This window comes from Natator depressus, chromosome 15 (assembly GCF_965152275.1).
Source record: "Natator depressus isolate rNatDep1 chromosome 15, rNatDep2.hap1, whole genome shotgun sequence".
Classification (NCBI taxonomy): Eukaryota; Metazoa; Chordata; order Testudines; family Cheloniidae; genus Natator; species Natator depressus.
This window is the reverse complement of record NC_134248.1, coordinates 13,890,738-13,916,180: the sequence shown is the minus strand read 5'-3', so window position 1 is coordinate 13,916,180 and position 25,443 is coordinate 13,890,738. Positions and strand designations below refer to the sequence as shown.

The window sequence follows — 25,443 nt, the reverse complement described above, 5'->3', positions numbered from 1 at the left end:
ACAAGAATGATATAAAATGTTCCCTTTCATAAGGGGAGGTTTGTATCTCACTTCCCCGTCTGTCTGTGTCACTGTGAGCAGCGTTACTGTCCCACACCTGACAGTAATAATCAGCCTCGTCCTGCGCCTGGACTCCAGTGATGGTTAACGTGGCCGTGTTACCGGAGTTGGCCCCGGAGAATCGAGTAGGGATTCCGGAGGGTCTGCTGCTACTTTGGTAGATAAGCTGTAGGGGGGCACTGCCCGGTTTCTGTTGGAACCACTGCACATGCTTGCTCCCAATGTTGTTCCCTGTGCAGGTGAGTTGAGCATTTTGCCCTGGAGACACAGACACTGACGGCGGCTGAGTCAGCACGTACTGGGCCAGAGAACCTGAGACAGGAGGAGAGAACAGAGGGGCGTAAAATCAGTCATTAGTCATTCATCGTGAAGTTAAAGCTCTGGGCCGGCAGCCTGGGAACCACACAGAGAAGAGTCTCTGAAAGCAAAGACCCCCTTTGACTAAGACAGACAAACCCTCCCCCTTGCAGCACCTGAGCAGTACGTGAGCAGCGTGAGGAGCAGAGGGGCCCAGGCCATGGTGGATCCAGACGAGCTCGGCTTCCTGAGGCAAACGGGTCTGTGGCGGGGACCCTCCCATTCCCTCTTAAACCCCCAGTGCTGGAGAACGGCCCCTCCATGCAAATCTGCCCCTTGCTCATTGGCGGCTCATTGTCACACCCCTTCACTGGGGTGGGAAAGGGTTGTTTTGTTTTCTATTTACAGGGAGAAAATAAAAAGTCTCCTGGCGAGGTGCCCTCCATGTGCACAGGCTGCTCCGGCAGTTCCTTCTCGGAGCTCTCTCCCCCGGAGCAGGGCCCCCACACTGTATCCGCAGCAGACCCCAACACTCGCTGGTTCTTGCCATGACCCCAACCCACAATCCTTCTCAGTCACATCCCGCAATCCTCTGGGGGTCACAACCACAAACCAGGGCTGGTTGGCGGGGGAGGGTCTGTGGGGTGGCTGCTGCTGGGGTGGGGGGGGGGCTTGTGGAAGAGCTGGCTGCTGGTGGGGGCAGTCACTGAGGTGAGCACTGCTGGGCTTGGTGGGTGGTTTGGGGCTGGCTGGCTGGGGGAGTTGATTTGGCCCAATGGGAGGGTGAGCAGAGGAGCTACCAGGGCTGCTGGCAGTTTATTCATATTATATGGAAGTTGGGGCAGCTTTGTCCCACTAGACTGGGAGTCAGGAGACCTGGGTTCTAATCTTGGCTCTGCTACTGACCTGCTTCATCACCTTGGGTAGGTCACTTCACCTCTGGGTGCCTCTGCTTCCTCTTTGTCTCTCTCGTCTATTTTGATTCTAAACTCTTCTTAGCAGAGACTGTCTCGCACTCTGTGTTTGAACAGCACTGAGCATCCTGGGGCGCTGAGCATGATGCACAATGCAACTAATAAATAATTAGAGCTGGCTGAAAATTTTCCAATGGGCTGTTTTTCCACCGGGAAAGGCTCTTTCATCAAAATGGAAACTTTCTGCAGGAATGTGTGGCTTTGCTCCGAAATTCTGTTGAGGCGAAAGATCAAAACAAAACATTTCAATAATGTCAAAACCTTTGGCGTCCACCTTTTTCTAAGGGGATGGTTTGATTTTTTGTTTGACAATGACAGGCTTTCCTAATTTCATTTGAGATTAGAATAGTAAGTCTAAAATGTCAAAATAAAAACATAATATTTTGATTTTCTTGAAACAAAATATTTCAATTGACCCCAAATGAGTTTTTTGGGAAAAGTTTGTTTCTCAGGACATTTTAAAATTCAGTGTTTTGTTCTCATGTAGAACAAAACCAGATTTTGAATTTTGTGGGATTACCCCTGCATTAGACATTCTGGGGCCTACAGAGCTCCAGCAGTAATCACAATCTTCGGGTGAGAGTTAGGAGTGGAATAAAAAGAACATCATACCCAGAAACCTCTCGATCCCACCTGCTGTAAGCTAATACCCTACAGACTGGAGAAATGCACTGTAGGGTTGGTGTATGTATTTTGTACTAAAACTTTTCTCATTTTAAAAAAATGGCCTTTAAAACATTTTTGTGAACACTTATTGGCATTATCTAAGTATTCTGTTTTTTAACATTTTCTGCACTATTTATTAGTGACATTTTTATTGAATGAATCACGCTTAGAATTTCCAAAAAGCCACGTTTTCTTACCAAAAGCTGTGCTTGTGATAACATAAACACTACTGATAGAAATGTAAGTTGCAATGTCTGTGAAAAAATATAGCAGAAAACTTTACAAAAACTGGAAATTGGATCCATTCTGAGCACTACAAAATGGCAACAATTTCAAAATGTAGAGATTTTTTTCAGAACTTCACTTCCCCAACTTCTGCCAAGCTCTAGTTTGTTCTCCTACCTTCAGCACTTTGTAAACAAAGAGTTCCCCCCAGTGGTCAAGGTCAGACTTAGTGGGATCAGGTGGAAGAACCATCAGGACACAGGTTTCAGAGTGGTAGCCCTGTTAGTCTGTATCAGCAAAAAGAACGAGCAGTCCTTGTGGCACCTTAGAGACTAACACATTTATTTGAGCATAAGCTTTCGTGGGCGAAACCCACTTCATCAGATGCATGCAGTGGAAAATACAGTAGGAAGATATATATACACAGAGAACATGAAAAAATGGGTGTTGCCATACCCACTATAATGAGAGAGATTAGTTAATGTGAGCTATTAATCAGAAGGAGAGGAAAAAAACCCCAAAACCTTTTGTAGTGATAAAGAGGAGGGCCCATTTCCAACAGTTGACAAGAAGGTGTGAGTAACGGTAGGGGGATAAATAAGCATGGGGAAATAGTTTTACTTTGTGTAATGACCCATCCACTCCCAGTCTTTATTCAAGCCTAATTTAATGGTGCCCAGTTTGCAGATTAATTCCAATTCAGCAGTCTCTCGTTGGAGTCTGGTTTTGAAGTTTTTTTGTTGTAGTATTGCCACTTTTAGGTCTGTAATCAAGTGACCAGGGAGATTGAAGTGTTCTCCGGAGAGAACTCCTCGTTCTTTTTGCTCATAAAGACACAGGTATGTGGTGCTCAACCTTTCCAGACTACTGTACCCCTCTCACGAGTCTGATTTGTCTTGTGTACCCCAAGTTTCACCTCACTTAAAAAACTACTTGCTTACAAAATCAGACATAAAAATACAAAAGTTTCACAGCCACACTAGTACTGAAAAATTGCTAACGTTCTCCTTTTGTCTGTCTGAGCCAGCTGGCAACACCCAGTACCCTAGAGACACCAACTGATCTCCTCTTCCTGTGCTGGGTGACCAAGCAAGTCACCGCGTCACACACATCTGCATAGGGGCACAGACCGACAAGTGCAGTGAATGCCAACATTGAAGATCCCCCCTTGAAAATACCTGGCCCTCAGCCCCGAGGCTACGGACAGCAAACAGGAGGGAATCTGCTCCCCCGCAGCCACAGCATGCACAGACAGACAGGCACTTCCATGGAGATCCAAGGCCAAAAACCATTGGGCTTCAAAGCATGTGTTTACATGAGATGGTTTAGATTTTCCATGCAGTGCTGGGGAGTCAGCCAGCCAGTCGCTGTAATGGTGCTGCTGAGAAAATCTGAGCCACAGCGATGTTTGTAGGGAATCTGGTGACATTTACTAATACACCCAGTGTGGGGCTTGGGAAAATGGGTACAAACTACAGACAGCAGGAGAGTATGAGAAATCCTCATTCCTAACATGACTGCTATTATACCTTCCCCATCCTGCCCAGACCTAAGGTGCACAAAGCAAGCAACTTACAGTTACAAGATACAACACATATAAAACAAAAATACAAAACCTTAGGTTTACAAAACCTAAACTTAATTTCCCCAATACAAATTTCTGCCTCCTGTTACTCACACCTTCTTGTCAACTGTCTGTAATGGGCCACTCTCTTACCACTTCAAAAGTTATTTCTCCTCCCTTGGTATCCTGCTGTTAATTGATTTATCTCGTTAGACTGACCTCACACTTGGTAGAGCAACCCACATCCTTTCATGTATTTATACCTGCTCCTCTATCTTTTATTTCATGCATCCGATGAAGTGGGTTCGAGCCCATGAAAGCTTATGCCCAAATATATTTGTTAGTCTCTAAGGTGCCACAAGGATTCCTCGGTTTTTTTGCTGATACAGACTAACACGGCCACCCCTGAAACACGGACATGACTCTCCAGTTGGGACTATTTAGCCTCTATTTATTTGTTAATATTTATGGATTTTAAAATGAGTGACTAGACAGTAATAATCAGCCTCGTCCTGCGCCTGGACTCCAGTGACGGTTAACATGGCCGTGTTACCGGAGCTGGCCCCAGAGAATCGAGCAGGGATTCCGGAGGGTCTGTTGCTACTTTGATAGATAAGCAGTAGGGGGGCGATGCCATGTTTCTGCTGGAACCGAAGTACATTGTAGTTCCCAATGCTGTTCCCTGAGCAGGTGAGTTGAGCATTTTGCCCTGGAGACACAGACACTGAGGGCAGCTGAGTGAGTGCGTTTTGGGCCAGAGAAGCTGAGACAGGAAGAGAAAACATGGATAAATTCACTGTTTCATTACTGTATTGAGAGACTCTGCAGGCAGCCAGCACAGGAAGCTGGAGAATCCTTTTGGATGAAGAGAATGAAAGAAACCCTCCCCCTTGTAGCACCTGGCCAGGAAGTGAGCAGTGTGAGGAGCAGAGTAGTGGCCACAACTGATAGAAATGTAAGTTGCAATGTCTGTGAAAAAATATAGCAGAAAACTTTACAAAAACTGGAAATTGGATCCATATGAGTGCTACAAAATGGCAACAACTTCAAAATGTAGAGATTTTTTTCAGAACATCACTTCCCCAACTGCTGCCAAGCTCTAGTTTGTTCTCCCGCCTTCAGCACTTTGTAAACAAAGAGTTCCCCCCAGTGGTCAAGGTCAGACTTAGTGGGATCAGGTGGAAGAACCATCAGGACACAGTGATGTGGTGCTCAACTTTTCCAGACTACTGTACCCATAGCTCAGTGGTTTGAGCATTGGCCTGCTAAACCCAGGGTTGTGAGTTCAATCCTTGAGGGGGCCATTTAGGGATCTGGGGCAAAAATTGGGGCTTGGTCCTGCTTTGAGCAGGGGATTGGACTAGGTGACCTCCTGAGGTCCCTTCCAACCCTGATATTCTATGACTGCAGGCTTTTCTATGACTGACCCCTTTCACGAGTCTGATTTGTCTTACGTACCCCAAGTTTCACCTCACTTTTAAAACTACTTGCTTACAAAAGCAGACATAAAAATACAAAAGTGTCACAGCAACACTAGTACTGAAAAATTGCTGACGTTCTCATTTTGTCTGTCTGAAATTTTAGTTTGTTCTGACTTCGCGAGTGCTTTTTATGTAGCCTGTCGTAAAACTATATAAATATCTAAATGAATTGATGTGTCCCCTGGAAGACCTCTGAGTGAGAACCGCTGGGGGATTCATTCTCTTCCTTCCCAGGATGTCACAGGATCAGCAGCACCGGGCAAGAACTTAATGAATCATCTGACATTCACTCCGAAGGGCTTCCTTGGTTCTGTGTTGGCTCTGTCCGATCATAGCCTGTGCTCCAGCAAGGTCGGGGCGGGGGCGCGGGGGGAGAAGGGGCTTGTTAACCCACATTAGGGTGTTCCTCTGAACAGAGCTGATGTCACATGCAGGGTCCCAGGGCAGGCTGGCCAGTGGGGAGGAGGAGAGCCTCTCAGATCCCTTCCCTGGCCCCAGTCTGCCCCTGAGGGGGAATCAAACAAGGACCTGACTCTCCAGTTGGGAATATTTCCCAGCCATTTATATTTGCAACATTTGGCAGGGCCACTTCCTATCGCCGTTGAAGTGCCCCACGCTCAGCAGGAGCCAGCTGGCAACACCCAGTACCCTAGAGACACCAACTGATCTCCTCTTCCTGTGCTGGGTGACCAAGCGAGTCAACGCGTCACACACATCTGCATAGGGGCACAGAAAGGGAGACCAGCACCTCACACAGATAGTGAGCAGGGGGTGGAGGGGCGGGCAGGACAATCTTCAGATGCTGGCTGACAGCATCAAGGCTCCTCTCCAGAATCTTGTTTGGTGATTATCCTGGGAATCAGAGAAACAGAGGCTGTGATGCTGCCCTGATGCCTCCAGTAACATTGTCCAAAGCCCTGTGTGTTAGCGCACCAGCTAAACAGTGTGGAGCTGACGCGCTTCTCCCAGGACAGGGCTTTGCGCCTTGTCCGTTTCTGGAAATGCCTATGTGGAGCAGGCAAAGGCAGAGAAGGGTGCTGAGCTCTGGTGCTTGCGGGATAACATCACTGTCCTGCTTCCTTTGGTTGCTCAGGAGATGCCGGATGGGAGGAAGGACAAGCTATGGCCCCGCAGGAGTAAAGTGTTTGGTGTTTATGTTACCAATGTCCTAAACCATCCGTAGAACTTGTCTGCATACACCCACTGATGCTTCACAGACCATGAGCAGCCAGAGAGAATCCCTATCCCACGGCGTCCGTGGGAGCCACAGGAACAGAGGGGAAAGGTGAGGAGTGGAGACATCAACCTCCCCAGCTACTCCTCACATCGCTTCAGCCCCACATCTGGCAGACACTTTGGGGCCTGGAGAATTTAGAGTGAGCACCTCTGGGTGGTCCTAGGGGGCCACTTTATTATTAATCTACTATGTAATTCCTTGCAATGAAATAAGCCTAAAATACCACCTTTGGGCACATGTCTGTGCTATTCAATACCATTAAAACCAAACTCTGCCCACCCACCCTCTGAGTAAAGTGGGGGTAAACATAAAGTCTGAATAAAGAGCGGGGCCTTGCTCTGTGACTCAGGGTCTGCAGGACGAACAAGTGCAGTGAATGCCAACATTGAAGATCCCCCCTTGAAAATACCTGGCCCTCAGCCCCGAGGCTACTGACTGAAAACATGAGGGAATCTGCTGCCCACAGCAGCCACAGCCCAGACCTAAGGCGCACAAAGGAGATAGCAAGCATAAAGGAGTTAGCAAGCAACTTACAAGATACGACTCAGCCACGTATATACTCTGCCCAGTGCTATCTTTGAATAATGTTTGCACGCTGCATCCGATTTTACTTGTGTTTGTTCGGTTTCAGAGTTAAGATGCCATTGAGATGAATGGGACAGTTCACACCCCCTTAAGGAGGCTTTTGCAGGCTGTTACTTGCAGACACATTTAGGCAGCTTTGTACCAAGTCACATTCACAAGGTTTTTCTTCTCAACCTTAAGGAAGGGCTAGAAAATGTAACTGTACTACATTAAAATTCAGATTCTGCACAAACAGGAAAATATTGGGATGATGTTCCAGCCCAAGTCAGTGCACTTTGAACCCTGAGTACAGACAGAAACCAAACTGCAGGTCATGAACTGCCCAGCAGAGCACAGGCCGCAGGAGTGAGGGGGAAGGATATTTCTGGCTTCCACTGTTACACCACACAGCACAATGACAGCATCCTCTCCTCCGAGTGCCCCGGAGAAGGCTAAGCGTCCAGTGTTACTGGATATGTCTTGGTCCCCACAGGCGGGAGCAGGGACTCCAGCAGCTCCCTGGTTTCTCTCAGAATCTGAGAGGTAACTAAAGTATCATGGAGAACCCCTGAGTTCACGCTGGAACCTGTAATCTTTGAAGCTGGTCCCACTGTTCACGGTGCAGGAGGGTTTCACAGTGTTTCCTGGGGACGCAGGCAGTGAGGGCTCCTGAGTCCTCAGCTCAATCTGAGATGCCCGCCATGTAATGGAAGCACTTCCCGAGCTCCATGCTGATCATCCACAGCGGCCAATAGATCATCGCCGAAGAAATGCAGATTCAGGCAGTGTGAAATACGGAGAGCAGCGACGACATTGCAGGTGCCTAAGAGTGGCGCTAACCGAGATACATACCCTAGACTGTAGAAGTGGCTGGGTGAGCGAGGGAATGTCTTTTATTGGACCCACTTCTGTTGGTGAGAGACAAGCTTTCGAGCTACACACAGCTCTTGGCTGAGGAAGAGCTCTGTGCAGCATGGAAACTTGTCTCTCCCTCATGGAGAGAAGTTGGTCCAATAAAAGACATTACCTCACCCACCTTGTCTCTTTCATATCCTGGGACTGACACAGCGACAGCAACACTGTGTGTAGAAGTGGCTGTGAAGTCTGCCAATCTCAGCGCTCATTAACAGAATCTCTGCCTTGAACTGTTCCAAGGGTGATTAAATATGAAAGCCCCTTCCCCACCTCTGAAATGACAGCCCCTCCCACTGTCACAAGAAAGAATGTTAAATGTGGCCTTGGTTAAAGAGGGGGTTTGTGTCTCACTTCCCCGTCTGGCTGTGTCACCGTGAGGCTGAGCACTGCTGCTGTCCCACACCTGACAGTAATAATCAGCCTCGTCCTGCGCCTGGACTCCAGTGATGGTTAACGTGGCCGTGTTACCGGAGTTGGCCCCGGAGAATCGATCGGGGATTCCGGAGGGTCTGCTGCTACTATCGTATATAACGAGTAGGGGGGCGCTGCCAGGTTTCTGCTGGTACCAGTACACATCCTTGCCCCTAATGTTGTTCCCTGAGCAGGTGAGTTGAGCGTTTTGCCCTGGAGACACAGACACTGAGGGCGGCTGAGTCAGCACGTACTGGGCCAGAGAACCTGAAAGAGGAGAACAAAAGGCATGGGTGGAAAATACCTATTTTGCCATTTGCTGTGGCATTCAAGCTTTGTGCAGGCAGAGCCCTTTACAACTAGAGACAGAAATAAACCCTCCCCCACGCAGCACCTGAGCAGTACGTTAGCAGTGCGAGGAGCAGAGGGGCCCAGGCCATGGTGGATCCAGACGAGCTCGGCTTCCTGAGGCAAACGGGTCTGTGGCCGGGACCCTCCGACTCTCTCTTAAACCCGCAGAGCTGGAGAAGGGCCCCTTCATGCAAATCTGCTCCCTGCTGATTGGCTGCCAATACCTATGACCACCCCCCACCTTTCGGAGGTCGGTAATACGGGGAGAGCTTGTCTTTATCCATCCCCATTGTAACCGGGATAAGAAAGAATTCTTCTCTTTTCCATTTGCACGGAGGCAATCGAGAGACTCCTGGAGCTGAGGAGCACAAGCTGCTCCAGCATTGAGTTCAGGGAGGGGAGAGTCTCTGTCTGCACCTGGAAGAACAAGAGCAGCTGAGGGTTCTTGTCATGGCCCATGGTTTGGGGGTTGCTGGCTGGGGGAGGTGGCTCGGCTGAGCAGGGAGCAGGGGGGTGCTGGTGGAGGGCTAGGATGGTGCTTCCAGCTGCTTCCTTTTCACCTCCTCTTTTGAGTCAGGGCAGCACCAGTTGAAGATGGCGAGGAGCCCGTTGGTCACTGTGAGTCGTGGGGCCTGCAGGTGGCCAGGGGCCAGCTGATCACCACCCCTACACGTGGCTCCCCTGGGGCAGAGCACGGAGTGACTGGGGGAGGGAGGAAGCAGGAGGGGCTGCAGGCGTAGGCAGCCCCAGTGCTGCTCCCACTCCGCCCTCAGGATTTGGGGATTTCATCATGCCCTGCAGGGAGAGCCGCTGCCCTTGACATCATGGAGCAGGGAGGGCAGAAGGGGCTGGACGAGAAGCTGGGTCCCCAGAGCTGAAGGCCCCTAAGGGACCTCATATGTCGTATCTAAGAGCTGTTAGGGTATGAAAAGCCCCTGAGCCCAGAGACGACTCCACCGCAGCAGCTGGTAGCTGGTCACTGTGAACTGCACCCCCCCCTTCTGCACCCTTCCACAGCTCGTGGGTGATCAGCTCCCCCAGTGGTCAATGTCACGCCCGCCGTGATCCTGTTCTTCTGCATGACTGGAGAGCAGCATCACTTCCCCGTCATTGCAGCACACAGGCTGTTCCTTCGCCTCTCGTTCTCCTCTGTGTGTCCAGGCCGATCACGCCACCGACGTCTTCCCATCTTTGGGGGAGAGCCGTCATTTTTTCAGACAACTTCAATTGTCTTGATAAGGTTTCCTCTCAGTTCGTGTCAAAGCCAGAAGTCCTGCAGGAACAGAGCATCTTCAAACCAGAATATTTCAGATTCACAAAAATATTCCCCGAGAGCAGCTTTTACATTTCGCATGCCCTCATCTGTGCACAATGGGGCTCTCAGCAAAAACCTCCTTTGAGACATGAGCCCCCTGAGAGCGCTCTGTCCCCCTCACTGCACATTTGAAATCGGGACACATATGTTGGTAACCCGTGGGGTTGCTGGAGCATTTACCCTGAGCCCCAGTGGGTCTGGTTCAGAAGGAAGATTTGCAGTCATTGTGGAAGCTGCCGGGCGGGAGAGGGGGCAAGTGGGTGGCCGCTCCACCTCCAGTCCAGATTCCTGGGGGTTCTCAGTCAGGACTGTCATTCCTTTACATTCTGATCCATCACCCGCCCCTGACCTGGTTTGTATCCAGAATGTCAGGATCCTGCAGCCCCTCTTTGCGGCAGGCCCCTGGCGAGATCTCTGGAGCCCTGAATAGGGATGTCACAGGGGGCTGTAACTAGGGCTGCCCCTTCCCCTACCCACGCTGAAGGGATGGTGACCGATCACAGACAGTCCCTGTCCTGCAGGAGGAGAAGGAGGGGGGAGACCAGAGGCTGTTCACCCAGAGCAAGGATTCACCAGGGAAGAGCTCTGCTTCCCCCTCCCCAAAAAGAGAGAGGCTGAGCAGGGTGAAGGGCAGAGGTGTCCGGCAAACCAAAGCAGTGACAGTGTGAGGAGGGAAAGAGCAAGGGCCATAAAGAGCTGTGTCTGTAAGAGCCAGATGAGGACACTCTGAGGCCCTACACGCCTGCCTAGCACAGCCCCCTGGGGTCCTGGCCTTGTCTTCACACCACGGCCCTTCTGCTCCTTGGCTTGTCAGGGCCAGGGGTCATCCACACAAGAGCGAGGACTGCCAGTGTCTCCATCTCTTGCTGAATGGCTTTCTCCACCCTCTGGAACAATGCACCTGTCACCAGGGCTCCATCCCAGCATCAGCACTCACCCAGGCAGGCTGGGAACTCCTTGTGGGGTTGTCTGCTGACACAGCCCGAGCAGAGCTATGATGGGACAGCATCGGTAACGAGCCCCTCAAACAGCTAGCATGGCGTTGTTAGGAGCCCCCTGAGCTGCAGGTTTCCTAGCTCAGGCGAATAAGGCCATTCACACGTCCCATTGCTCTAGTTTCAGGCTCTCTGCACATTCAGGCAGGCACTGGTTACATTCAAATCACATTTCAAAGGTTTTCTTCACAATGAGGAAGGGTTTTACAGTCTTTGTTTTTAAAGAAAGATGAGATTCTGATCTCCTCACTGTACTCAAGAGCCTGGGACCCTCTGCACTTAGACTGGCCCTCAAGCCAACTTCCGGGTGTGAGGAGCTGAAACTCACTGCCAGGAGTAAATGTCTGTGTGCTGTGTTACAGGGGGAGACCAAATTCTGTAAGTTCTTCAGTCCCCCACAGAGCCCAGGCTGCAGGAGGGGGCGGGTGGAATGTTTTTGTCTCACTTCCACTTCTGCCTTTGTCCCTGTGAGGAGCACGGCCACCCCTCCACGCAGCACAGCCATAATCAGCCTCATCCTCTGCCAGGGCCCCGGCAATGGTCAGGTAGCCGGCGTTACTGGCTGTGTCTTTGGAAGCGGAGAAGCGAGCAGGGACCCCAGAGCCCTGCTGCTTGTCGGAATCTGACTTGTATCTCAGACACTGACACTGAGGATGGCTGAATCAGCACAGGCTGCAAGCTGGAACCTGGAAAATGTGGTAAAAACGGATCAAACCCTCCCTCCCTGTCTCCAGCCCCTAGTGATGCGGTTTCTGCACTGGCTTCAGCATTATCTTTAATGTACATTTAACCCATTCCCTGTGTTCTGACCTGTGCATCACGACCCCAGTAGGACAATGAGGGGAGCCTAGAGCGTGGTGAGGAGATTTCGGGCCCTGAGGCGAAAAGAGCCAGATCCACTGAGAAGGTGTGACAGTCTCGGCCCCTTATATTGATCCTCCTGGGGGAGCAGCATCTAAGGGCCACCTTTATTCTAGTTTCTTCTTATCTGATTGCGTCCTAGGATCACAGTGAGCTGGGCATGTGGGAGGAGAAACCATCCCTTATGGAGGAGCTCCTCCTCTATAAGGTCACGAGCTCAGCTCCACTCCAGCAATGACCGTCTGCCAGGATCAAGGTTTCATTCAAACGCTCGCAGTGGAGGCTGCTGGAGTTCAGGCTGTGTGACAGTTTCCATTCTAACCCCTTGTTTTCAGTTATTTGTAACTTTCCCAATCCTTCCCCTCTCGGCCTGTCAGTTCCCTGCTCTCCCTGAGGGTTCATGGATCACTCACACTGATCATATACCAACTCAGCAGTTTCTGAGAGGGAGGAGAGGGCAATATATACACTTTGCCCATGATTAACCATTTCCGGAGCCAACCAGGGCAGAGCTAAGGAGGAAATGGGGGGATGCTGAAGAGGTCCATTCTCCCATCTAAGGACCCACACTAGAGGATCTGGCTTTTTGTGTTACGCAATCTACGTTCTTAATAGCTGCTCTTTGCTTTCTGGGATGATTTCCATCATCTCCAGGCCACCCAGCTGGGCTACACAAGCTTCTCTTTATTCATGAGCAGTTTTTATTGGGCAGAAAATGGAATTCAGAGAACTGGGCGGTGACTCTGCCGTCCCTTGCGCTGAGAGCTAGGAATGAAAATCCCACTGAAGAACGAAGTGTTATTGTCATTGCTTATTGCTAAAGTCCATCCTAGGGCAGAGCTGGAGCCACGGAGGGGAAGGGGTAGTTCAGGGGATAGTTTGTGTGTCTTAAGTGTGGACAGGTTTCTGCTCAGGGCTGTTTCTTGGACAGGCACCTGCTCAGTCTGTATCAACAGGGAGCAAATGTCATCAGCGAATTACCAAGAAAGCATCCCCTTGAGATACCCTTCTGAGAGACTGAGGAAGGACACTTGGAGAGTGTGTATGTCCCATGGGCTCCTCGTATGGGGATGTCTGATGGCACCTGCTCTCCTCCAGTTCCCACCTGCTTCACCTGTCCCTCTCTGCCCACAAGGAAAGAAGGAAAAAGGGGGAACCTGGGAGGTAGCAGGAAAAAAGCATCACTGTTATTATTGTTGTCGCCCCCCATAGTATCCCTCCCCAGCAGCTAGCGGCCAAATGATTGATGACAAACAATGGCCAGTGTCTCTGTTTGGCCTATTCTAGGTGAAGAGCTCCCTCTACTGGTTAGTGCGACACTTGCAGAAGTAATCTCTTGTCCTAGCTGACAGTTTTACCAACATTTCCTTTTCTAATTCCAGAGCCCCAGACCAGCTCGGGACCTTGGTTCCTATTCCCCAGCCCAGATTTGCTTCCTGGCAGAATTGTTAAAGTCACGAGAAGTTGCTCTGCTCCTTAGTAACCTTTGCCTTAGCCCAGCCATTCCTGCTGAACTCCAAATGCTGCAGCTGGCCCTGGGCACTTCATAGGGATGCAAAGCTGGGAGGGGAGCTAGAAATAAGGTGGTGACTACTGAGGACAGGGAAGACTGGAAGCAGTGAGGAGCAGACTCACAGAAATCAAATGCGCAGTTGTAGCCCCAGGGTCATGGAGCACTGCTCAGCTCCACTGCGTCTCCTTACCCTTCCCTCCCCATGGCTGCTAATATTGCATGCAGGCTTCTGGCAGCCTCCTCAGGTGACTTGGGCCAGTGCCATGAATCATACAGCCAGCTCCTACAGTCCAAAAATTCTGAGTCAGGCCACTGGAAATAATGAAATGAATAAATATACACATGGGGGCACCATTCTATGTGTCTTTGAGTGTTTGAGCCTCTTGGGGATGCTAGGGTCACCTTTTCAATATATTCTCTGCTGTCCCAAGGGCTGGAAACTTCCTTACCTAGTCACTGAAAGCCGAGGTACTCATGGAATCATTGTACTCCAGAATCTGGGGCTTTGAGCAAAAGCCTTAATTAGCGCTGGACTTGCGATAAAACCGCAAGAGATGGTGACTCTGATGAAGGGCAATGAAGATGGGAACTCAAAGGTTAAATTTGGCCCCTGTTCAATGGGAAACCAATGCAAAGGGTGGTGCCTTGGATGATGGACTCTTGGATGCCTCGGGTGCTTAGTAATTGGGCTGGATTTCCCCTACCTCCCTGGCTGCTCTGTCAGCATCTCTTTTGTCAGCTTCCCCTCCTTCCCCATTCTCCTTCTCTGTGGGTGTCCCACAGGGATCCCTCCTTGTCCTCTCCTTTTCTCTTTCTGAGCCTTATCCTTCAATATCTCCATCTGCTCACATGGGGTCAGTATCACCTCTGTTCTGATACATTTCTCCACTCCGGCTGTGACAGGTTGGACCCCCCTATTTGGGATGCCACCTGAGGTGCTGGGATCTCACTGAGCCCGCCCTTTCCAGCAGCCTGGGTTTTCACACCCTGTTTTTGCTGTGCTAGGCTCTCAAGCCCTCTTTTGCACACACACACACAGGAAAGGCCACACCCAGCTGCAGACAGACTGAAGTCAGTTCTGTGTGGGAGGATTCACCCAGCACTCACGTGCACACACCCTTTGTGGAGTAAACACAAAGAAATATTGTCTTGCACTGTATAGAAAGATCTTCACAGTGCAAGCTCATAAAAATTCTCAATGTGAGGAGAGATATGCAAAGCTTCTTGCCCCCCCTGCTAATAATTGCACAAAATGGGTTAAGAATAAAAAAACCAAGTTTATTAACTACAAAAGGCAGATTTTAAGTGATTATATGGGATAACAAAGAGAACAAGGCAGATTACTAAGAAAATAAAACAACACACGCTATTAAACTTAAAATCTTAAAGAGACTGATTTCAAGAAATAACTTCTCACCCTAAGTGTTGTTTAGACAAGTTGCAGAGTCTCTATAGCTTAGAGTTCCAGTCATTTCTCTTTACAGACTAGACTCCTGTCTTAGTCTGGACTCAGCCCTTGCTTTTCCCACCGCTCAGTTCCTTTGTCTCTTCACGTACTCTCAGCAGTCTTTCTTCTTGGGCAGGAAGGCAATGGAGACGAGTCCTGTTTGCCTTACTCCCCAGCCTTAAATAAGATTTACACAAGGCAGGAATCTTTTGTTTCCCAGTCTTGACCTCCCCCCCTCCTTTTAGAGGAAAATTACTAGAAGTCCAAGATGGTGTTTAGTACCAGGTGACAGGACCACCTGATCCAGTAGTGTCACAGGCAGGTCCCAGGACGCCTCTCAGGAAGGAGAGAGATTAGTATCTTCAAAGTCTTATTCTTTCTTCCTAATGGCCCATCATGGCTAGTGGCCTGTTGTCTGGTGAGTGTCTCCCAAATACACACATAGTTGTAATTGTAACATAGTCAATATTCCTAACTTTAGACATAGAAATTATACATGCATAGAAATTGGATAATCATATTCAGTCAATTCTAACCTTTCGAATGATACCTTACAAGACCCATCTGGCATGAAATAGATCTCAGTTATGCCATATCTATATGATAAGCATATTTCCATAAAGAATATGGGGTGTAACATCACACCAGCCCTGTCTCCTGCTGCTCATTCTTGCAGCTGGTGTGGTCTCTCCGGTATCCCGCCTTTTAATGTCTCCTCTGGTGTGAAGCTCAGAGTGCCCAAAACTGAGCTCAGAAATCTTCCCTGCCAACCCCTCTCAGCCAGAGATGCCGCCTGAATAGCCCTTAGTTTCCTTATCTGTGGTGCCTCATGCCCCATTCCCCTCTATACCCATCCACCCCTCTGCCTCCGATGTGTTTCTGCAGCAGAAATCTCAGGGCCTGACTCTATTGTCTTTGCTGGAGGCCTTTGCTGAAGCTCTGAGAAGGAATTAAATTGTGCTGACACTTACGGCTGTGATGGGAGTGTTGTCTCTTGCTCCCCATTCTGACAGCAGAAGGGGATAGTGCCCATCCTGCTGAAGGAGAATGAGGAGGGAGCCGGAAATAGCTGTGAATTTCCTGCTCATAAACAGCTGTGTGATTTGTCACAGCCAGAGACAAAACTGCAACTGGGGAACTTTGCACGCAGGGCCCAGGCCAGGGGAGAGGAGGGAAGGGTGTTTTTGTCTCACTTCCCCATCTGTCTGTGGCACTGTGTGGAACAGCACTGCCACTCTTCCACACAGTACAGTAATAATCAACCTCATCCTCTGCCAGGGCCCCGGAGATGGTCAGGTAGCCGGCGTTACTGGACGTGTCTTTGGAACCGGAGAAGCGAGCAGGGACCCCAGAGCCCTGGTGCTTGTCGGAATCTGAATAGTAATACAGCAGGTATCGTGGAGAATTCCCAGGTTTCTGTTGGTACCAGGACACATAGTAGTCAGCGATGCTGGTCCCGCTGCTCATGGTGCAGGAGAGTTTGACGGTGTTTCCTGGGGACACTGACACTGAGGGTGGCTGAGTCACCACAGGCTGCGAGCTGGAACCTGGAAAATATGGTAGAAACTTATCAAACCCTTCCTGTCTGTGCCCAGCCACTAGTGAGTCTGTTTGTGTCTTGGCTTCAGCGGCAACTTATTTAACCCCCTCCCCCCTGTTCTCACCTGTGCACCATGTTCCTAGTAGGATGATGAGGGGAGCCCAGAGCATGGTGAGGTTATTTTGGGCCCTTAGGAGAAAACAGCCAGATCCACTGAGAAGGCCTGACAGTCTCTGCCCCTTATATTGATCCTACTGGGGGAGGAGCATCTAAGCTCCACCTTAATTCTAGTTTCTTCTTATCTGATTGGGTCCTATGATCACAGAGACCTGGGCATGGGAGGAGAGACCATCCCTTAGGGAGGAGCTCCTGCTGTATGAGGTCACTAGCTCAGTTCCACTCCAGCAATGACCGTCTGCCAGGATCAAGGTTTCATTCAAACGCTCGCAGTGGAGGCTGCTGGAGTTCAGACTGTGCGACAGTTTCCATTCTAACCCCTTGTTTTCAGTTATTTGTAACTTTCCCAATCCTTCCCCCTTCAGCCTGTCATTTCCCTGCTTCAAGGTTAGGAGGGGGATGTACTGCTCTTTTCGGGACACTCATCTGAGAGGCGGCAGATCCCTGTGCAGATCCCTTCTCTTCTTCAGGCAGAGAGAAGAAACGGAACCAGGCTCTATCCTGGGTGAACACCCGAACTATTGAGCTATGTGTTATGGGGGAGGCTATCTCCTCCCCAGTCGCCAGGTGTGGAGTTAGGTGGCCTCTGGGCACGCCCACCAGATCAAGTCCCACAGGCAAGGTAGGCAGGGCAGTTTGAGAATCGTGCTGGGGCTTAGGCATGAGCTAGGGCTCGGGTGGAAGGAAGCAGCACACATGCTCAGAGACAGAAACACAGGTGCCCAGGGAACTTTTAGAGCAAAAACGTAGCTGCCTAGTGAGTTTAGGTGCCTACAGGGTTGGGCGGCCCCTGAGCAGGGATTTTGTGGATCGCAGTGGTGCCTACAACTGGACCGTAGGCACCTGCATCCCGTTGTGGATCTGGCTTGGTGCGGACGGAGTGTGCCCCTGAAGTGTGGGTTGTGGGCCTGTGGCAGGGATGGAGCACACTCATTCTCAGTTCGCTCCCCAGCTCAGCACGGCATGTCTGCTGCGTCAGTGCTGTCTGCACCACCACCTAAACCTCCGCTGGAGTCCTCGTTGTAACCACAGGGCGGGGGAAAGGGGAGGCTCTGGTCACCAAATGACCCCCAAATTGTACCCCAGATGCTATTCCAGGTCTTTCAGAGCACACTAAAATTCAAAACAGGTCATTGGCCAGGAGGGGAAGAAGGGAGCTGTACCGCAGGAGCCCTCCGACCATGACCCCAGCTGGTACCCAAGGCCATCTCCCAGCATACCAACTTCCAAGCCAATCTGACTCTGTCTGGGAACTGTGGAGCACTTTGAAAGTTGACTTTTAAACAGAAAAGCTCCTGCAGCCTTTGCGTGTCTCGCGTGCCTGCTGGCATTCCATGTCTTGCTCACAGCAGCACCACTTCGAACAACCAAAGTGAAAGTCTAACGACGCTTGGATTTTTGGGGTTCGGGGCTGGGTGTTGCTCAGGTCAAGGGGAGGCTAGTGAGATACGATCTATGTGAATGCTGCTCATTTCCCCCCTAGCTTTGTGCAAAAGAAAAGTGATTTCCTCCCATCCCAAGAAGAAGCGTGAGATATCGATCGGCTGTGGTGTGTCAGTAACTTAAATGCCTGCTGTCATTGCTCGGCCTGCTCCCATTACCTACAGCGTGAGCCATTGGGAGGGCAAAGAGCAGAAACACTCAGACACGGTCACACATCAAAGGTGATACGACAGTCTAGGAGGTAGCTACACCTTTGCTTGTTGATGGTTTTATACATTAGGAGCATTGCTTTGAATTCAGGGCCTGGACGGGCCTGAGCTAAGCATAGCGTTAATGAGGAACCAAGCAGTAGCTGAATCATGTTGTCCTTGCTCAGAGTCACGAGCAAATTTTGAAGGTAGGTAACCGCAGCCCAGTCCAAGTGCAGCTTTTCCAGAGTCAGCAGCCCACGTCTCACTGGTATCGTTCCTGGAATGTGGGAAGAAGCAAGCATCTCTGGATAACGTGCGCTAGGAGCTGTTTGCTGAGGAGAACAAAACAAATGAGAAACTGCCACCAGCAATGGCCTCTTTCAGACAGCACCTGAAATGTGCAAATTACCAGTCACATCTACAGAATCCTGCAACAGTCCAGCATCTTCAGGTGTCCCCTGTCAACAACGGATAGGTGATAGCACATCCCCGGGGCATCCGATTCCTAAAACAATGGTGCTGACACCTGCTCCAGAACCATCCTCCCCTTTGTGCCCTGTGGCTCTGGGAGTCCCTGTGCAACAAGGAGATGCAAAGGCCACAGGGAAGATTTCGTGTGTTCTGATGCATGTAACTGTGTCAGCAACGAGTGTAGCAAGGGAGTAGTGAACACGTCAGACACAGATTCTGAGGGGGAGTTGAAATGTTTGAACTATCTGCAAATCACGGTGACTATCTTTGTGAGTAAATATAGCTAGAAGAGGTTTTGCATTAGACATTCAGTAGCTGGTAGTTATATGTTCGGGTTACACAAGAGTATGTGGTTATACTTTGTTATTCACATGATATATTCATATGTAGACATGCTACAACCCTTCTACTAAGAATCATAACTGTTATATAAGTAGTTTACATGTGCTATCATTGTATTCAGTGATAGTAAGAAGACAATTACAGTCTATCATTGTATTCAGTGATGGTAAGACGGTAATTACAGTTGCAGCTTGTGTGCTTTAGACTTATGTCTCTGGCTGAGCAGATAACATCAAAAATTTGTTTTATAAGTAAAGGTAGGTGATCTTATTATCTGAATAACCTCATAAAAATAGCAAACAGCAAAGCTTTTCTTAAATAAGTCCATTCTATAAATAATAACAATTTTGTTGTATTACATGGGACAAACAAGCTCACGCTGTCGTGTAACTACAGACTTTTGCTTTAATTGAAGGCAAAAAATTACAGGAAAGTGCATAAAATATTTCACCTGGTGCTAAATATTTCCCAAACTTTCCAAACCAGTACTATTTTGAGTCCATAATTGCATTATCAATTGTATTTAGAAGCTTTCTGCCAATTTGGGTCAAAATTAAAATAAGTGTCTACAAGTTATGGCCCTTTTGGGGATATTATGATTTTTTCAGATTGGATGCCCGATAACGTCTAAATAGTACGTGATATAGAAAAATGGCACCACTTTCAGCATCTACATCAACCCTAGTGATGACCACCAGATACGTGCCTAACATGTAATCGCAATGAAGTTTTTCTAGCTGCTGGGTTACGCTTTAGAGACCAAAATGGGTCTGGGCTGGTAATAAATACTGATAAAGTCACAGGAAATACTGAACAAAATGAAAATGGCAGGGAAGGGCCTTGATTATATTATAAATGAAGATCTCCCTCTAGTGGCGACAGGTACACTTACAGCAATGATGATTTAACAGCTAATTAACAGCGTTACCCTCATTACCTAGTCTAATTCCAGCTCCTCCAGTTCTGGGACCTTGGGTCGTGCTTCTTGGCTCAGAGTTTCCTCCTTGAAGACCTTTTAAAGTCCCCAGAAGTTGCTGTGCACCATTGTTGCGTTTGTTTTCTGCCAGCAGTTCCTGCTGATCTTCAATTTCTGCAGCAAGGCCTGCATGCCTCAGAAACTCAGTAGGGATGGGGTCAGAACTTAGGTGAGGGCTGTGGGGACAGGGAAGGCTGCGAGCAGTGGGGAGCTCACTCACCAAGGCTGGCTGGTGAGTTGTGGCCCCAGGGTTATGGGGGGCTCCTCAGTTCCACCGAGCCCCATGTTCTCTGACTCCCCATGGTCCCCAGTGCTGTACATGGGCTTCTGGTAGCCTCCTCAGGTGACTTGGGCCTCTGCCATGAGGGACTATTGCCAACCAACCCCAAGTGTTCAAAACTCATGGGTCAGGCTCCCCAGAATCCTGGGATTGGCTTAGAACCCCTGAGATTTATTAAGGGCTGTCGCCTCGGCTCCCTCCTTTTCTCCCTCTGCAGCTGACCCCTGGGTGACCCGTTGTGGGCGCAGTACCACCTCTACGCTAACAACTCTCTGGTATCCTTCTCCCCTGCACAGCTGTCTCCTGTAGTTCCTCTGGCATCTCAGCTGGTCATGTCTCCACTCATCTCAAGCTCACCATGGCCAAAGCTGAGCTCAGAGATCTTCCCTCCCAGCCCCTCTTATCTGTGCCCTTTCTCTAATCCTCCCTGGCAGCCAGACTCACACGCAGGGGGTGTCTTCACTCCTCCCTCTCCACCCTCAGAAAATCCTCTTGCTTTTTCCTTCATAGTGTTTAAAAACATTGACCCCTCCTATTCTGTCCCAGTGGCTGCATCAGTTGCTTCGCCATAATCATCGACCACGAATACTGCAACCTCCAACGTAGTCCTCTCCAGCCTTTTACAAGCCCAGCTTGATCTCGACCTGTCCACACCAGAGCTTGCCCAGCTCTGCCCTGCTCTCACCCTGGCACTACCCCCCAAAACATCCCCCCAGACTTTCCACTCAGCTGGCAATGAGGGCCTGAAAAGCCCTTTGTTTCCATGCCACTCTCGCCTGATGCCCCTTCCCGCTCCCATAGCCATTAACTCCCTCCCCCGTCTCTGGTTGGTCCTATTTAGAAAAGGGAGCCCCTGATGGCCTTCCCTTTGTGGGGGGGCTCGGCAAGATCTTTGAAAGGACCTGAGCCCTGAAGTCACTTGAGTCTGTAAGGGGAGGTGAATTTCTCCCTCTCCCCATTGAAGACTGTGGGGATGTTAACTCCTAGATGGAGTAAACTGCCCCTTCCTCATGCTGCAGAAGAATAATGAGGAGGGAGCACTTGTGAGGGGGTGAATTTCCTTGTGATGAGCAGTTGTCTGTGTGAGGTGTTATCAGCACAGACCAAACTCTGCAGCAGGGGCCGTTCTGCCTAGGCCACACGGAGCCCAGGCTGGGAGAGGGAGGTTTTTGTCTCACCTCCCCATCTGACTGTGTCACTGTGACAAGCACTGTTGTGCCACACAGCACAGTAATAATCAGCCTCATCCTTCACATGGGTGCCAGAGATGGTCAGATAGCCGGCGTTGCTGGACAGCTCCGGCTATCTGACCATCTCCGGCACCCTTGTGGAGGATGCAGAGAAGCGAGAGAAGCAGAGCAGGGACCCCAGAGCCCTGGTGCTTGTCGGAATCTGACTTGTATCTCAGCAGGTATCGTGGAGAATTCCCAGGTTGCTGCTGGTCCCAGGACACATAGTAGTCAGCGATGCTGGTCCCGCTGCTCATGGTGCAGGAGAGTTTGACGGTGTTTCCTGGGGACACTGACACTGAGGGCGGCTGCGTCACCACAGACTGCTAGCTGGAACCTGGAAAAATATTGTAGAGACCTGTCAATCCCTCCCTGTCCGTCCCCAGTCACTAGTGACACAGTGTGTGCACTGGCTTCAGCAGTAACGTCACTGTGTATTTAACCCGCTCCCCCTGTTCTCACCTGTGCACCACGTCCCCAGCAGGAGGAGGAGGGGAGCCCAGAGCATGGTGAGGAGATTTCAGGCCCGCGGGAGAAAACCAGCCAAATCCACTGAGAATCCCCCACAGTATCCGCCCCTTATATTGATCCTCCTGCGGGAGTAGCCTCCATGCTCTGCCTTTATGCTAATTGGCTGTCGTCTGATTGGTCCCTATGATCGCAGAGAGATAGCCATATGGGAGAGGAGACCAATCCTTTGGGGAGAAGCTCCTGCTGTATAAGTCACTGGTTTAGTTGCACTTCCACAGGGCTGACTCTGCAAGGGTGAATCTGAGCGCTCACAGGGGCGGCTGTTGGAGGTTAGACTGTGGGATGGTTTCCATTCTAAACATTTGTTTTCAGCGGTTTGTAACTTTCCCAACCCTTCCTCTTTTGACCTGGCAGTTCCCAGGTTTGCATGAAGGCTCACACTTGGTTCACAGGTTGAGCAAACACAACTCATGAGTGTCTGGGAATGAGGAGAGTGAAATGGAGACACTCTGCCCATGATTGAAAAGTCAAAAGCAAAACTAGGGAGTGGGAAAGGGAGACTGTAGGGCGCAGGGAGTCAGCAGATGATACGGGAGGGTGAGGTTTCTGTGACTGGGGATGCATGTGCTTACTAGCTGTTCTTTGCCAGCAGCCACAGTTTCTCTGCTCTCCAGGTCATACGGCAGGGATGCAGGTGTTTTGGCTTCTTTATTGGGGATCTTTATGGGGTGATAATACACATGGGAGACTTGGGACTAATGAGGAACCTTGTCCTCTGTCTGGGGGCAGTGGAAGGGCCTGGGGATTCTGTGGGATGGGAATCTACCTGCCACATTGCCCACCAACTCAAACCTGAGAACCATCAACACCAGGCCCGATACAGGACAGCCCTGAAGTACCTGCTGATTGGTAAATACGTGCTAATTGCTGTCCCGAGGAGGGATGCTTTCCTGAATCAGGACCTGAAATGTCAAAAATTGGTTACAGAAGAGTTGCTTGTTTCCATATTGGCTTGGGGAGGGTGGAGCTAGACTCTATCCCATAATGCTCAGGGTCCCCACCTCTCAGGAGGGTTTCAGTGGGTTCGGTGCAGTCCCATAAGCCACATGAAGAAGCCAGTTTGGGGCTGGATAAAGGAGTTTGCTGATGTTCCTCTGAGCGGAGCTGATCTCACCCGCAGGGTGCTGTTGCAGACAGGCTGGTGTAGGGAGGGGAACTCTCAGATCCCTCCCCCGGTGTCCAGACTGCAGCAGGGGGAGGAGGGAATCAGAGCAGGACATTACAGCCTTCCAGCAAATATTTACCCCCAGTTTACTTCTGTGATGTTCATGGTTTCAAAGACTAAATCTAACTCTGCTCTCGCCTGGAGGCTGGAGCTCGCCCCAGGGGCTCCTTGTCGGGGGCTGCTCCTCTCCTGGCAGCAGGCGGGAGAGCTCTCCAGCATTACAGTGCACTTTTCTGGATGGTCCACATTTCAGCTGGATCCTGTTTCCTCGTTGTGCCAAGCCAGGCATATTCTGCAGTCCCCGGCGTGTCTCCTGCACAAAGCACCCATTAGCCGCGGGGACAGGACCCGGCTCCAGGAGTTCTAACCTCCCCTCCACTTGTCGCTCCTTAGAGCTCTGCGCACGTCACAGCCCTCATCACTGACCATCGCTAATATGACAGAGACAGACCCCAGTCTGAGCCACACCGCCCTTCATAGCAGGGGGGCTGTGTGCTGTCAGGATGTGGGAGGACTAGGACAGTCCTCCCGCCAGCAGGGCTCAGAGCTCCTGGATTGGGAGTGGGGCTAATTCCTCTGTCCTGCCTCACGGAGGAAGGTTTCTCCCGTGGGACAGACTGTATAACTTCTCTGTCGGGCCCTGACGGGAGTGGGGGGTGATCTGTGCTTGGAAGTGCATGTTTGGGAAACAGGCCCCAGCCATGTCCTTTTGCCGGGGAGAGCTGACGTCACCAGGGGAGATATCTGAGCAGGCAATTGGGGGGGCAATAAGACAGAGCCAGGCTGCAGGGGGGGCACCAGGTGTTCCGGTCAGCGTTTAACCAGCCCAGAGGTGAGGGCACACTGCTTACAAAAACGTCCTCCTCCCAGCCCCTCCTTCCTAAATACTGTCTGGATAAAAGCCCTGCTGTGTAGGGAGCTCTCCACGGGGTCAGCGAGGAGGTGACTTGTACTCCACAGCTGGCAGGAAAGATTTCTGGGTTGACTAGAAACAGTCTCCTTTCATGCACCCTGGCAGGCGCGCGCATTAAAGAAAATAACGTGACCTGTTCCCTTTGAAAGGGGAGGTTTGTGTCTCACTTCCCCGTCTGGCTGTGTCACCGTGAGGCTGATCACTGCTGCTGTCATACACCTGACAGTAATAATCAGCCTCGTCCTGCGCCTGGACTCCAGTGATGGTTAACGTGGCCGTGTTACCGGAGTTGGCCCCGGAGAATCGATCGGGGATTCCGGAGGGTCTCTCACTATCATCATATATAACGAGTAGCGGGGCGCTGCCAGGTTTCTGTTGGTACCAGTGCACAACGTTGTCCCCGATGTTGCTTCCCGAACAGGTGAGTTGAGCGTTTTGCCCTGGAGACACAGAGACTGCAGGCGGCTGAGTCACCACGTACTGGGCGAGAGAACCTGAGACAGGAGGAGAAAACATGGTGTTAAAATAACTTAGCAACAGTGACTTTATCCCCAGTTAACATGCTCTGCAGGCAGCCATCGGGAAAGCTCTCCCCTTTGTAGTACCTGAGCAGTACGTGAGCAGCGTGAGGAGCAGAGGGGCCCAGGCCATGGTGGATCCAGACGAGCTCGGCTTCCTGAGGCAAACAGGTCTGTGGCGGGGACCCTCCCACTCTCTCTTAAACCCCCAGAGCTGGAGAACGGCCCCTTCATGAAAATCTGCTGCCTGCTCATTGGCTGCTCAAGCATCTTCATTCACCCATATGAGAGGGGCAGACACAGGGGCCAGTCTCTAGACCCAACTGTTCTCTGTTTTTCACCAGTGTAAATCCAGGGTAACTCCACTGAAGTTCATGCAGCCAAACTGTTGTACAAATGGTGTAAATTGAGGCGAATCAGGGCCTCTCTGCGTAAATTCAAACATTTAACGAAGTATAAATATCATCCAGAGCCAAAGGCATCCTGCTGAGTCACTGAAGCACACAGAGCCCATTGTTCATAGCCATAAAAGGATTCTTTACACATTAGGGTTAGAAATATCCTATCCACATGGGCACTGCATTGGGGGGTACTTTTATATACCTGGGGACCACGCACTGCACCTTATAAAGCCTTCTGCCATGTTAGCGAAGGAAGCTCCTGGTCTAATTGTACGGGAGGATAATAATCCATAATCCGTTGTTGGACAGTTACACACAGGGCAGTTCTGGAGGCAAAGGGCTGAGTCTGATAGCGAGAGACCTGCACTCGGAGAGGGGATCTATGCCACT

General features: G+C 50.4%; 1 protein-coding gene across 1 annotated transcript in view; it reads right to left on the bottom strand.

Moving 5' to 3' along the window:
- Positions 1–24,821, bottom strand: part of LOC141999435 (immunoglobulin lambda-1 light chain-like) — a 112,933-nt gene extending 88,112 nt beyond the window's left edge. The window contains exons 1-2 of the mRNA XM_074972827.1: positions 24,740–24,821; positions 24,335–24,628 (exon numbers count right to left, since the gene is read on the bottom strand). Coding sequence (XP_074828928.1) covers positions 24,335–24,628; positions 24,740–24,785 — 340 coding nt within the window. The 5' untranslated portion in view covers positions 24,786–24,821. The remainder of the gene's footprint in view (positions 1–24,334; positions 24,629–24,739) is intronic.
- Positions 24,822–25,443: the final 622 nt, after the last annotated feature.